Genomic DNA, 14,992 nt, shown 5'->3' on the forward strand with positions numbered 1-14,992 from the left:
GAGCTGCAAAACGTATTAAAGAGAGTGACTTAGTCAGCAGCTCATCCCAAGAATCATTCATCACTCAAGGCTTCTACATTTTCCGAGTAACTTCGTTCCTTTCTATTTCAGTTTACAATATTGTATAAGTTGTACAGTTACGTTCTAACATCACGTGCCGATCTTGGATGTAGCTCAGGATCGAGGTGTGACAACTTGAGTATAGAGAAAAGGCTAAAGGACTGTATAAAGTTCTTTGGTTTAGGAGACTGCTTACAGAACTAAGATTTGCTTGTAAGTTTGTGACGAATCCAATTCAACATAATTGTACCAAGCATGTTGAGGTAGAAAGATAATTTATTAAGAAGATCAAGTGGCAGATATCTTGACAAATGTAGTTCGGGCAAATCTCATTTGGTAAGTTGGGTAGTAGCGACATTTATGCACCAACTTGAGGGATGTTGATAATGTCAGCTCACTTGCAAGCTATTGATTAATTGTTGTTATCACTGTTCTAAAAATCCTGCCAAGTGTCATTTAGGTGCTAGGCCGCTAACCACTACCTTGATTAATCTCTAGACGTTTGAAAATTAAGAAAGTGCGCCTAGATAGGCTTAGGCATCTACCTAACCTGCCTAAACCGGCCTAGGTCTTGACTCTCACTTAGGCAAAAAATCGATAACCTTCATTTTACATTTTAATTTTTCAATAAGATGTAAGAGACTTGTTGAATACTTTGATGAACACTCATTATATGCGTGTTCTCCATGTTTTTGATATGGTCTAATACTTTATAATATATATATCTCCTTTTATTTTTGTAATTTATATATACCAACATAATTATATGTGTTTTTTAAGCATAAATAGACACTTATTTATAAGCGCTAGGCCCTAAGCCCTAGTTCGCCACCTGACTAGTGCCTAGCGTCTTTAGAACATTGGTTATTATTATAATTTGATGATATGTTTCCTATTTAAGTTTATTTCATATTGTAATTAAAATTAGAATATGGGACATGTTGGAACCAATGTTCTGCACCATTGTGGGTGGTTGAATTGTGCAAATTTGGCCACCTACAAACAAGAGCAAACAACTGCAAATAACCTTGGGTACCAACGAAAGGCTCTCCGACAGTCAAATCAGTATACATATGATATAAAACTCAAGCAATGGGCTATTAAGCAAAGTATGTGTACGAAACCACTACCAGAGATATGCCCTAGATGAGGGTATTTAAACTAGTCAGGAGATAGTTCTTTTAGGATAATGATATCCATTTTAAATCGAGAGAATTCTAAAGGATATCTAGCAAAAATATTATTTTCTTGTAGGATTGTAGGAATCTTCAAGATTATAAGAAACCAATCTGGTCCTCAGTTGGATCAGGTTTCCATACCTTGAAGAGCAAGCATGGTTGATCTCAACGAAGTCCCCTAACCTCGCTTACTATTGATCTGGAGCTCAATAGAATGTGTGGCATCGTTTGTCCCCATTTAGGTAGCTTAGACCAATCAGACTCTTTGAGTCTGTGACTATTCCCCATGTATTTGTAATTCAATCCGCCTTATTCTGTCCTAGTAAAATTCATGGTCCCACATGACACAAACACATTTCGCTAAGAAAACCCTAATCTCTCTTTATACTCGTTTGAAATTGCTTATTTAAAAATAACTTTTGCTTTGAAACACATTGAGTAAAATCTCTTCTATTATAAGAACATTGAAACTTCTAGAAGGAACTTCCTACTTTCTATGCTAAACATAATCAGGATTGTACTCTATATATTTATCTCCTCAAAAAGAAGAGAATTATATCATAAAATTCCACATAAACCTAATTTTAGCATCTCAGGCTTAATCGTACAAGAAAAGTTGCTCAAAATTTCAAAATCGTATGAAAGGAAAGGTAAAAGAACTAAGGGAGAATGGTCTTCAATCCAAAAATACACAAAAATTTTAGCAAATCGTGATTGAAATACAACATAAACATTTGCCATTCCCAGCGATTTATATTGTTGCTAATAACAATTGTGTTGCAAAGAAAAGGACGAAGAGAAGAGAAGAGATCATGTGTTGGAGAATTACAATCCGAAAATACAAAAATAATAAATAAAAGAAATATTTTGTCTTCCAAGAAAAACGCACTTAATTTCAAAAACTGCGTACTAATAGAGCATAAATATCACAACCTTAACTGGTTCTGATCTTTTTGGCAGAAGTATTTGTACCAGTGATAACCATAAACAGTGTTTCGAGATCGTCTGGAACCTGCAAAAAGCATTGTGATTGTGAAGGCCATAACCTCCTAAAATTTCTTCTGGCGGCTTGGCGAGGTTTCTTGGGTAGTGGTAGACACACTAATGGTGGTTGCTTCGCCATCACGTGAGCAGCAGGTGACTTGGGTGTGTGGCATTCTTCTTCATGTTCCAAATGCAAAAGCTCCTCCGCTGCCGCTGCCTCCTCCTCCTCCTCCTCCTCCTCCTTTGTGTTGTTTAAAGCTCGTGGAATAGGAATGACAACTCGCACTGGAGTTATTGGCCTGAATTGGTGTTCTGATATTTCACGACCCATTTTTTCTTGGGACTTGGGAGTTAGAAAAGTTTTCTTGGCTGAAGCAATTAAGCTTGCTAGATCGTGTAAATTAATATATTGTGGCCAGAAAGGGAAAAGGAAGGCGTGCTGAGGAAATCGAGAGGGTGTTATGATGGAGGGTGCTGAAGGACAGGCAGATATCAACATGAGAGATAGAGAGATGTGATGTGATTGAGGGTATACACACCACTACACACTAATATGTAAACAGGACTGCAGATGGGAATGATGAAAAAGTAGTAACCGAAAGTGTTGGAAGAGTGCGATGCAAGACAAGGAAATATTAAAGAAATAATAAATATTGGAGTGTTTTTCTTCCCACCCAGCAAATTTTGAACTTCTCATTTCGCCCCTTAGGTTGAAGCCTAAACCTAAATAAAAAAAAAAAACAATATCAGATAAATATGCAGAACTGTCCACTGATACCCCAACTACTTCCTACCTCCGCCTCCTGCAGAACACACTCTCTCCATAAACGAAATCGGACAATGTTTTAAATCAGTCATGCAACACCAAGAAAGTCAACGTGTGGCGTGGTGCAATTGTTTGGGACACCGTCACATTGCCCCTGATGTTTATCTCTCTCCTCAACAGCTCTCTATGTCAACATCTCGATGAGAGAAAGAAAGAGAAATGGAGAAAGACAGTTACAATACAGAAATAGCAAACTGGGAACACTACAAAATTTGTTGGGTGGAAATGACTTTGCTAGGTTAGAATACAGAAGCACTCGTCAACTAATTGTGATCCAGTGAGTGACTGACTGACAGGACTTCCACTCATCAGTCATGAATATCATGACATTTTAAGTTTTTGCCTTTTTTCTGTCTAAACCATGTTGGCCTGCATGTTTAATTTTCACACTACAACTTTACTTTCAAGTTGTAATTTGTCCCTGCTGCACCTCATAAGTAGTGTTCCTCGTCCCTTTGCATGTAGATTTAATGTTTTACACCAATTGGCCATACTAATTATCTCTAATGTTAATTCTTAGAAAACAAATTAAATCAAGTACACCATTGTTCATGTTTGTATTATGTTGCACGTCAGTGATTTATTTTACAAAGTTTGAGAAGGAGAAGACAGGTAGACCAAACTTCTTGTCCCATGTGTGGATAAGTGTTTTACCATTAGAATATACAGACTAACAATTAAGTACAATTTATTAATTTGTTCTATGAAAAAAAGTCCATGAAAGTGTTTAATGATTTTATATTCTTGTTCTCTAATCTCTGTTAAGAATTTGATCTTGTGCAATGATGATGAACAGTTTGCTTAAGATCCAAAACTGATAGTAATATTAAGCTGTAGACTGCAGCGACAGGCAAAGTCTGCTGAAGTCACATGACCACTCTCTTTATTTGTATTATACGGTAAAGGCAAAAATAACAAACTGTGCGGCATCACATTCGCATGTCCGCGCTGCTTGCTGCAGATCAAGTGCATATATATATATATATGAAATATTCTATGATCAATCCGAGTGTAAGATACTCTGAGCTTTTCGACTATTACATCTTGATTTTGGCATCTTTAATAAAAGATATGGTTAAAAAATCTCAAGTATTCGATACTTTGAAGCACCATAAAATATTGTCAAACGTTGCTTAATCAAGAAAAATGAAAATGAAATTTGAAAACTGGCGAAGAAAGATCAAGTACATACCGCATGGGGAACATTAGAAATTCAAGAACAACAATAGTCATCCATATTTCATTTTCTTTTTTTTTTTTTTTTTTTTTTTTTTTTTTTTTTTTTTTACTAAAAAGGTTGTTTTCATAGTTCATGTTAGACCAACCTTGGATTCGGCTCATAATAAGCGAGGCTATTATCAATTCGTCCGCAATTGATCGGCTTATTGAGCGCCGGAACTGCAGGAAAAATTAAAACTTTACGGTACAAATGCTGGACCATTATCAATGGTACAAATTTTTTGGCACAATTTTGGTATGGTACGGTTGGTAATTCGGTTGGTATGGTAATTTGGCAAAAAATTCCACCCCTAAGCCGACTCCTTCCCCTTTAGTGTAAATAATATTGTTTGTTCATAAAAAATAAAAAAATTATGATGTAATACAAGCATTTGGGTAGACTTGATTAATGAAAAAAAAAGTTTATTTTCCTTGTGCATTTGAAGTGAATGATTTCTCCTTCTCCAATCAAGTGCTTAGCTTGGTTGTGTGAGTGAATCCACTATCAACGACGTTGAGAAAGCTTTGTTGCCCTTGGTTGAGTGATTCCTAAATTATATTCCCAGTTTCTTCGAGACAAGAACAATCAGTCATTAGAGATCTTTACTATCCACTTTCTTATTTTGGACTAACTTTCCAGCTGGAGATTCTGTAAGATGGCCTTCCATGAGCAGTTCTGTAGGGTGGAGCCAGAAATGACCATCAATGATTTGGTGGAGGTGAAGCAGTTTGAACATGAGTCTACGAAGGATTTCTTGATGAGGTTCAGGAAAACCAGGATAAGGTGCCAGTTCCCAATCAACCATGCTCAGCTCATAGCCATTGCCTAGAAGGCTCTAAGGCTACCTTTGAGAAAGAAGTTTTATGATGTGCAGTTTAACGAGTTTCAAGAGTTAGTGATTGCAGCCACTAAGTATGAGAAGTTGCTAACAGAGGAATAGTAAGTGAAGCACTCATCTAAAGTGCCTCATTTCTATAAAAGCAAAGCCCCAATACACCAGTTAAAGTATGAAGGCCTAGACCCAGGAGAAAATGATAACAGTTTGGGAAAAGGGATTGAGTTATGTGCTGCCGAGATGACCAATCATTTCAAACCTTTAATGGTGAAGAGTTTGGTCCAGCCTATCAAAGGCCAGAAGATCGTAATGAATGATGGAGGCTTTGTGCTTATAAAGCCCCCAAAGTTCCAGTCATACTCCTTTGATTTAACCAAAGCTGCAGACATCTATGAGAAGCTAGTAAGAGCTAAGGTAATCTTGTCCGATAGCACCAAAAAGATGCCTAAACCTGAAGAACTTAGAAGGAAGTAGTATTGTAAGGTTCACTACACCTTCAATCACTCCATAGCTAATTGTGTGCAGTTCAGGGATTGGATTCAAGACTTATAGTCAAGGAAAAGTTGTTGCTGGAGAAACTCTAGGCAAATATGATGATTAACACAGATCCATTCAAAGAAGCCCCAATTAACATGATCAACCTTAATTGGGTTAAGAAAGGGAAAGGAAAGGCTACCTAGGATGTGAAGGGAAAAAGAAGGCAAGTTGTCAGGCCAACAAAAGGTGCTAGAAGGTTGCCCAACACACCCCAAGCAGCTGTGGTCAAATGAGTGGTTTTATGTAGCAAGTGTCAGTGTCAGTGTGAACTTGAGGTGCCATCATAAATAAGAGAATGTACCTCTTCCTCCTCGAAGAAGATGGACAGTTTTAGACCAACCCGAGGGTGATGGAGGCCATTGAGCCGATGACGCAAGTTGATAATTCCCTATTTGGATTCGCATGCAGGACGTGATTTTGGGGGCCAAGGTTGAAATTGAGGGAGAAAAGTAAAAGTGATCGAAGATTAGGGTAAGAAAGGGTTGAGAATGCAAGAGATTCGAGAATTCTGAAAGTTCAAAGAGTTGAGGTTGCTGAAGGTAATGGCCGAGAAAAGGAAAGTGGAAGTTATTTAAACGGGCAGGTAGTTAACTTCGAAAGTCGTGGGTTATTGCAAGGTATGTTTAAAACAACTAATTAAGAGGCACGGATACCTAGTTAAGGCGTGCAACATATTTTTAATCATTATCAATGTCTTGATTAGCAGACTTAATAATGATTAAAGGCGGCACTATTTGGGTGGAAATTTGACACTAGGCTTTGTGAGGAATGAGACCCAAGATACAAAAGCAAAGAGAAGACCGGGCTTGGACAAATCAATAGGCTCAAGAGGAATTGAAAGCCATTTCAACAAAGGCATAGGCCACTTGCCTATGTTTGAAGTGATGGGCGACATAAGACATTTCACCACCAGCCAAAAAACACTTTTCAAGGGCATTGGATGGTAAATTGTGGGTAACTCACTACCCTACGAAAGCCATCAGCAAAAGGCAAAGCTTGGACAATCGGGCCAAATTATCTATAAAAGCAGAAAGGGACACCAGAGACAAGAACACTCAACCAATCAATCAAAAGACATCCCATTTTGCTCTCAAACAAGCAAGAAACCAGAAAGCTGCATTTTTTCTAGATTCGGCCCCCTTTTGGTCGTAGTTCCCTTACTGAAAGCCATCGTTTATCAAGTTTAGAAGCTTTACTACCTTTCCCTAGTGTTGAAGTATCGATTCCCTCTAGTGAAACCTATTTACTTTCCATTTCCCAGAGTCCACAAACCCTTGTAAACACAAAGAGAAACAGGTGCAAGAAGTTGAACCTTGCCCGACAAGGTTAAATCTTGCCCGAGTCTCTTTTGTTTGTACTTATATAAACTAGATTTGTTGTTTTAATGCATATCTCATTGTGTTTTAAATCATTTTCAATTGTTTCTCATTCAAAAGTCTCATTTGTAATCAAATCTGGCTAAATTAATGAACTTGCTTTCTTTAAAGCTAATTGTGATAAATAAAAAAAATGGTTGGAAGGGCCTTGAACCCCCTTTGTTTTGGACATACAATATCATGAACAAAAGTCCTTGTTTACAAGGCAAGAAAATAACTTTATACAGACTCAACCCATCTGTGACAATCCTTTAAGATCGAGAAGTTTAAAGTAACTTATGGCACAAAAAATCAATCCAGTAAATAACGAATAAATACAATCTGTTACACAAAGATAACCGTTATCGTTGTTTTTATTATCGTATCACTAGCGTAAATAATTCTTTGATTCTTCTATGAATTAGGGGTTTGGCCAAAATTGATTCTGAATCAACGATGCTGACGTCACTTAAATGTTGTTTGGAAGAACATGTATTCAATAAAAAGGTAGATAAAATTATATTTAGAAAAGCTCTTCAAAGTCATAGTTTAGAAACACGAAGAAATTAATTTATTTGTACTGAGAGGAGGAACCCAAAAAAACCCCCAAGCTTACAAGTAGATAGATTATGAGTTTGGGTTCTATTTTTTCTGAACTTTTAAAGTGTTTTCATATAAATCGTGAGGTGTTTTTTCTTATTTACTAACCTTGTCTATATGAGACTAAAAAAAAATAATCATAATTTCGAGTTATAATTAATTGACATTTACAAGTAATGATGGAGCACTAAATTAAATCTATTAGTGACACATCATATAATTTGCAATTTTGGTCTAAAAATTTTGTCTAGCATTATTCTTTATCAAAGTTTAGACTTAAATTAGAATGAATATTTGAAAACTGCAACTCAAATATAGCTACTAGCTAGTAATTGAAAACAAATTAACAACCAAACATAATTTCGTAAACATTAGAAAGAAAAACATGCACATATTTAGAACACCTCTCGTTAATTTAAACTACAAAAACCATTGCTTCTAATTAAATTTTCTGGTTATTTAATCAAATTTTATAAATTTATAGTCTTATAAAAAGAAATTCGTAAAAATTAGAAACTAAATAAACACACATATTGTTTTGAACCCGAGACATCCACATTAAATTTAAACAAAAAAAACAACCAATTCTAGTTAAACATCTAGATCATTTAATCAAATTTCATAATTTTATATTCTTATGAAAACATATATAAATATGTCACCTTAATAATTTTGATGTCCCTAATTTTTTTAGACCGTAGACGGTTGCCCAGCCCCCATTGGGCCAGGATCGACCCTTTGCCTTAGAAGAAAAAGGAAAAGTTATGAGAAAAGAAAAAAACTTGGGTAGTATACATCTCTTGAATAAAAAAAATAAAAAAACTTTTACTTACTAGAAGTGTCCACCTCGATTATCACTGGAATAAAAAATGAAGGGAACAAATCTCATATCTGGACCAACATGCTAATTGGTATTTATTGAGAGAAAAGAATTTCAGTACTGAATTACAAGACAAATAATTGTTCAGTTACCATTTCATCATGGCTTTATGATAGCCTTTTTATTTTACATAAAATAAATAAATAACTGAACGAAATTCAATAGTGTATAGCCATATACGTATAGAAGTGTATATACGGTCAGTATTGTATTTATCATGGAGTATATATATAAGATCAGTTGGATGCTGCGTCCTTTCCATTTTGTGAAGATGATTTCAATTCAATAACTTTGCTTCTTTCAGCCCTCTCCCTTGAGAGAACTCCGGCCACCCTGCACATGGAAATCAATTTTTGAAAGAAGAAATACAGTGAAATTTTATACACATAAAAATGCTACAAACTTAAATTAATTATGGATTTGGTGATGTATGTATACAATATTCAGATACCTTATGAGAGCCTCTTGATTTGTAATATCAGGATGAACAGGCTTTCCTTTTCCAGTACCAAAGTCAACTCTTGAAACTGGTTTCTTTAACAATTTCTCCCCAACTTTTACGAGATCATTCAAGTTTTCTGAAGTAGCATTATCCACAGAAGCCAGAGTTCCACTCAGTGTGTCATCCTGCATCCATTTTTCACTTTCACGCATTATTTCTACATATCTTATTAGCTAGGTTAATTCGCTAAGCGAAAATGATCATTTGATCTAGTAATATTTTTCTTCATTTTATTGAATCAAAATGTTAACGGTTCATAAAAAGATTGTACTCACACATACATATATACCTGAATTCGAAGATAATTGTCGGGAGACTCAAGAGCTTGAAAAACGGTAGCAAGGTGGAAACCAACCATGTCACTACTTGCTTGAGTGAATATATCTACCAGAGGAGCTGAAAAATCAGGTCCAATCAACCATCCCAAAGCACCCCACTCAGATGCTTCTTTGGCATCGTACTTCTCCTCAGATGTTGTACCGGTACCCAGTGATATAACTAGGAACCGCTCATACAACTTGTAATTTGCACCGAAGGGAACGAAGTCAGGGTTGCCCTTGTGGATTTGTTTTGTCACTTCGCTCATAGCAACCAAAGCCTAAAACAAAAGAACAAAAAAATAATAACGAACATATGTATGAATATGTATTCATAGTGAAAATTAAGTTTTCGGATTAATACTGGGTTATTAGCAGCCACGCCACCATCAATGAGATTGAATTCTCTTGTTTCACCAGTTGAATTAGTCGATTTAAATTGATGTGCTGGAAGGTAGTACGGGGCTGCTGAAGTTCCGATACATATATCCGATAGCAAAGCATCTAGGCTATTGTTCTTTTGCAACTAAAATCATGACAGAAATACATATGCAAAATCAAGAACCATTGCAAAGAGAAGAATATATCAGAACATAAACACCAAAATTTTGACAATATCTAAATGCTTATATTGTCAGAATGTGAATCTAATCAAGTTGATTTTTGAGGGTACAAGAGATTCATAGTTTAGCAACACAATAGCATACACTCAGTAAGAAAATAGTCCCATATATATATATATATATATATATATATATATATATATATGTATGTATGTATATGTATAGAAAAATTTGTATGTAGTCCCTAGTTACTAATGTTCATTAATTGAGACATTATTAGTTTTATTTTAATTGAAGTCCCTAGTATTAATGTGATAATGAATTTACATGTTTATTACATAATTTTTTTAAATAAAAATTTGTAATTGATTTAGGGTTTTAATACTCACACCTCTATTAAACTCCTAATTAATTTTCAATTCAAACATTTCCAAAATATATAAAAATTATTAGAATAAGTTTGTACCCATTAGTTTATATATATATATATATATATATATATATATATATATATATATATCTCAATTTTTTAATCTTAAATGTATCCATTCATGTATTTTTCAATTTTTTTAATCTTAAATGTACCCATTCTTAAATATACCAATTTGTTATATGTAAAATGTACCCTTTTTTAATATAAAATGTACCTAATTTTTCAATATAAAATTCTTTCAGTTTTTTTATTCCATTTTTAAATTTATATGAGTACATTCTTTTTTGTTGATTTGAGAATGTATCAATATCAAGTTTAATAGAAGAAATTTACTAATGTTATTAAGCCAAATATCTTCTTTTTTTTTCATGTGGTTTTGAAGAATGTACCCATGGTTTGGTCTAATAATTTTTGTTTGTTAATTTTGATGAATGTGTATATATATATATATATATATATATATGTGTGTGTGTGTGTGTGTGTGTGTGTGTGTGTATGTATATATACACACACACACAATATAATAGAGAGTATAATTTATATTTTATTATTTTTTATCCCACAAATTATGAGTTTTATTTAAAATCTCATTAATATAAACAAATACAAATTTCAATTTTTAATTTATAATTTACAAACTATGGTAACTTACATTATTACACTAATGTTAGGGACTTTGATAAAAAAAAAAAAACTAAAAACAGACAAGGTTTCAATCAAAGAATATTGATAGTTAGAGACCGCATCTAAATATAGATATATATATATATATATATATATATAGGGAAGTGTGTGTGTGTGTGTGTGTGTGTGTGTATGTAGAGTTAATTAGATTTAAAAGCTCAAATTTTGAATTTCTTTTATTAAACATCAATGCCTTTTAGAATTTAGATCAAGGTGCTTTGGTACATTAGGCCACATTAGTATTTCTTATTTTTTAAATTAAAAATAATAATTGTATTTTTTTAAATTAAAAGTTTACATATTGATGTCTAAATTTGTCCTTTTAATTAGTTGAGAGAATTTTTAGGAGATAATTTTGGTTTTTTCGCTCAACATATTTATCCAATTATTTCTTTTAATTTTTGTTTTCGTTAAAATCAGTTTTTTATCCTAAAATTGAAATGATGGACGCTTAGATTTTTTTTGTTTGTTTATTACTTAGTATACTTTTTGTTAGATAATTATTTTGTATACATTTGAATTTGTACATATTGTTAATTAGTGATAATGGTACGTTTATTGTTGGTTATCATATATTGGCTTTGTATTGATTAGTACGTTTATTTTTAATTTTTAGGTGTACATATCGTTGATTGATACATTTAGTTTTAGCTTTTGGTACGTTTTGTTTTAACTTTCGGTACATTTAGTTTTAGCTTCCAGTACGTTTAGTTTTGTTCTTGTTGATTGATAGGTTTTTTTCATGATTTTGTTACGATTGTTTTTGTATACATTATGTATTGTACCATTTGGTATCATATGGGTACAATTAATATTATACATATCGTAGATTGGTACATTTACTTTTGTTCTTCAACGTTGTTTACTAGTATGTTTATTACCGGTTTTAGTAAGTTTGTTTTCATACATATTTTTTATCTGCGTTTGTATTATTCTCGATGTTATTTTCTTATATGAATTACTACAAAAATTTATATATGGATTACTACAAATATCTTAAATGGTATTTTATTTCTTCATTGAAAGGGAAAATAAAAAAAAGCAAACGGCAGGGTATTTTATTCCTTTATAAATTGTAGATAATCATTTTTTTTTTGTATAATTATCTTTAGAGGGAATCAAAGGAGCTAGATTGTAGGAAATTTGTTTCAATATCTCTGCACTTTTTTCCTGACATGAAGAATTTAGGCTGTGGTAAGATCTGTAATTTTGGTACAAATAAAGGATAGTTATGATAGATGAAACTCCAAATTTGTAGGAAAAATGTTTAATTAAATCTCTAAAACCAACAAATGTTTAGTCTATAGAATTGAAAACCCAGGCACTTATATCAAAAAGTCCCATATATATATAATGTTCCAATTAAGAGATAATCAAACCTGGTAGCTGGAGAAGATAACCGGTTGGAGCCGCTTTATATCAAAAGTTGGGATTACAACATTAGTCAAGGTGTGGCGCAAGTGCTTGTCTCCTAACTTTTCCCTTAATACGGAATGTAAATACTTCCCATCATATTTTGGTTTACCCAAAACTTTCACGTTCATGGCAAGGTTGGCAACAATAGAACTGTTGTTGAAGGGAAATTAAATAGCTAGGTTATTTTTCAGTTAATTGTTACCATATAACATTATTTAACAAACTAATTAAGAGCTAATATATCGGATAATACCTGTCTTGGGGAAATATTTTGGGGCAATTTTCAAGATAAAAAGCGGTAATATCTTTAGCAGCATACAAGGGACGATTATTTTCATCTGGGGTGGTAAGCATGGCAGTCACAAGGCCACCTGTGCTAGTCCCTGTAATCACATCAAAATAATCTGCGAGCCTTGCATCCTTACCATCCAGTTTCTGCATATAGTCAACATGACTGAGTGTTATTATATCACTCTACCAGAATTAAAACATACATGTATATTTCTTGATATACTACACTATGAAGTTCTAAACTCGCCTCCCATCATGTGTTATGATATGGGGGAATCGTTTCAGTAACACAATGTTAGGACCATAAACAAAACTTCTCCTAGTAATAACACAATTTTTTTTTTTCTTCTGCAATTAATACTTGTCCTTTGAGAGTTGCAGCTGGTATATTACACTGGAAGCAGACATGGTAGCTCGATGTGACACTAAATTGTGGGTTTGAATGAAGCTACAAAACCATTATTTTTAACTAGCACCCTTAATTTAGAGTCAAATGAGTTTTGATATCATATCGATGCTTGATCACCAAGTTTGTTAGTTAACTGTATTCACATATATAATGATGTAGAATTAGTGCATAATGTTGGTATATTTTCTATCAGAAATAACATGTACAAACTACATATGATGTATACATATAGTAGACTCGACTATCTCAGGATGAATGCAACATTATAGTGAAGATGTGAAGAATTGTCACACATCAGAAGTTACCGAACCTTACAAAGGCTGATAAGGAGTTAGAGCCACTTCCATATTAGTTACCAATTGATTTAGATGATGGAACCTCAGTTTCTTTTGTTGTATCAAAATCAATTTACCGCATGTAAATCCCAAGGGGCACATTTGAAATTGTCTACGTGTTATGCCAAAAAATTCTCTATATGTGTGAGGAGGCATGTGAGAATGTCAATAAAGGGATTGACAACAATATTTACATGTATTTTATACAATCACCATCTGACAGTCAAATATAATTCATGTGAATATATGTATTTAATATAATCATCATCTAACCATTGAGATAATGATTGTATTAAATACATGTAAATATTGTAGTTAAATCAGTGAATAAATGTCTCAAATCAGGTGTTTGCCCAACCTTGCAAGAGCTTATAAAGAGTTAAGCGACCCCATTATTACCGAATGGTGGAACCTCAATTTTTTTCAAGCACGTCATATATGAATAAACATGAATAAACATCTAGAAATGAAGATAACGAGCCTAATAGACATATATGAAGTTCTCATGCATCGATCATTTTACCTGAAGCTCAGACTCCAGAAAACTGAGTATAGTTCCAGGTATAATCCCTCTTATTCCACCTCCATCAATGCTAAGAACAGTGATGAGGCTTCCATTAGTGGGAGAGTGAAGGGATGATTTTGCCATGAATGGTATTGAAGGAGATCAAGGTCATGCACAAGACTTAATATTTAGCTAGGAAGTAAAACTGAGAGAATAAGTAGAGGCTTTTAGAATCTAAAAGGAAGGCTGTTGATCAGGAGGAATGCAGGTATATTATAAAACTGGAGTTGTGGGGCTTTATATAGATAAATTTTCCAGTGCAATTTTGACGCCAAACTAGTGTATGTACAGCCTATATCTATATTATTTGCTATGTAAGTAGCACTGCACATAGAAAATGTGGTCTCACAAAGCAGCCACAAATATGATCTGACGTGCAAATAATTTTCTAAGTAGCAATGCACATAGAAAATGTGGTCTCACAAAGCAGCCACAAATATGATCTTACGTGCAAATAATTTTCAAAGTAGCACTGCACATAGAAAATTTCATATGCGCACGTGGAAAATTCATGAACCATATCCAACTAGGAAATATTTTTGTACATATCCGAGTACATGAGACGTGCTCCACTGGCTCGTATACTAATGTGTAATTAAGTAAGAAAAATTGAGTTGATGAAGAGTTAGAATGTGAATTAGATTTCTATTAATCTTGTTTACCAAAATTTTTTAGAATCAGAGTATGAACAATATTGATCTATGTAAATTATTTATTAATTCACATGAATTGAAATGAAAACTAATGTGATTACTAAAATACCTTTGTTCCAAATAATCTATTTTTTTAGTAAAAATTATTTTTCAGAACTTTGTGAGAACAAAACACACTGTTCATCTTTTTTTTATTCTTTTGTCCCAAATGGATTAAAAGACCAAAAAAGAAGGGCCAGCAAGAACAAAGAGAAGGCAAAGTGATGTCAACACCCATAGCCTCCCCTCCTTCAGGCGCCACCACAACACAGACTCTCCTGTAAATTCCTTCTCTATCTCCACTAGTTTTT

At 33.6% G+C, this 14,992-nt stretch overlaps 1 protein-coding gene across 2 annotated transcripts; it reads right to left on the reverse strand.

The window, feature by feature from the left end:
* Positions 1-8,526: 8,526 nt before the first annotated feature.
* On the reverse strand, positions 8,527-14,182 carry LOC137718604 (patatin-like protein 2). Of its 2 annotated transcripts, XM_068458154.2 has the most exons (7): positions 13,948-14,182; positions 12,643-12,824; positions 12,353-12,539; positions 9,658-9,819; positions 9,266-9,574; positions 8,926-9,101; positions 8,527-8,807 (listed from the first exon to the last, which is right to left on the reverse strand). In XM_068458154.2, exons 1-7 carry the CDS (start codon positions 14,071-14,073, stop codon positions 8,711-8,713), a joined length of 1,239 nt encoding a protein of 412 aa, XP_068314255.2. In that variant the 5' UTR covers positions 14,074-14,182; the 3' UTR covers positions 8,527-8,710. The 2 variants fall into 2 exon arrangements, with proteins under 2 accessions (XP_068314255.2, XP_068314256.2); XM_068458155.2 differs by lacking the exon at positions 9,658-9,819.
* Between the last annotated feature and the right edge of the window lie 810 nt (positions 14,183-14,992).

Source organism: Pyrus communis, chromosome 8 (assembly GCF_041283825.1).
Source record: "Pyrus communis isolate YQ-2024b chromosome 8, ASM4128382v1, whole genome shotgun sequence".
Classification (NCBI taxonomy): domain Eukaryota; kingdom Viridiplantae; phylum Streptophyta; class Magnoliopsida; order Rosales; family Rosaceae; genus Pyrus; species Pyrus communis.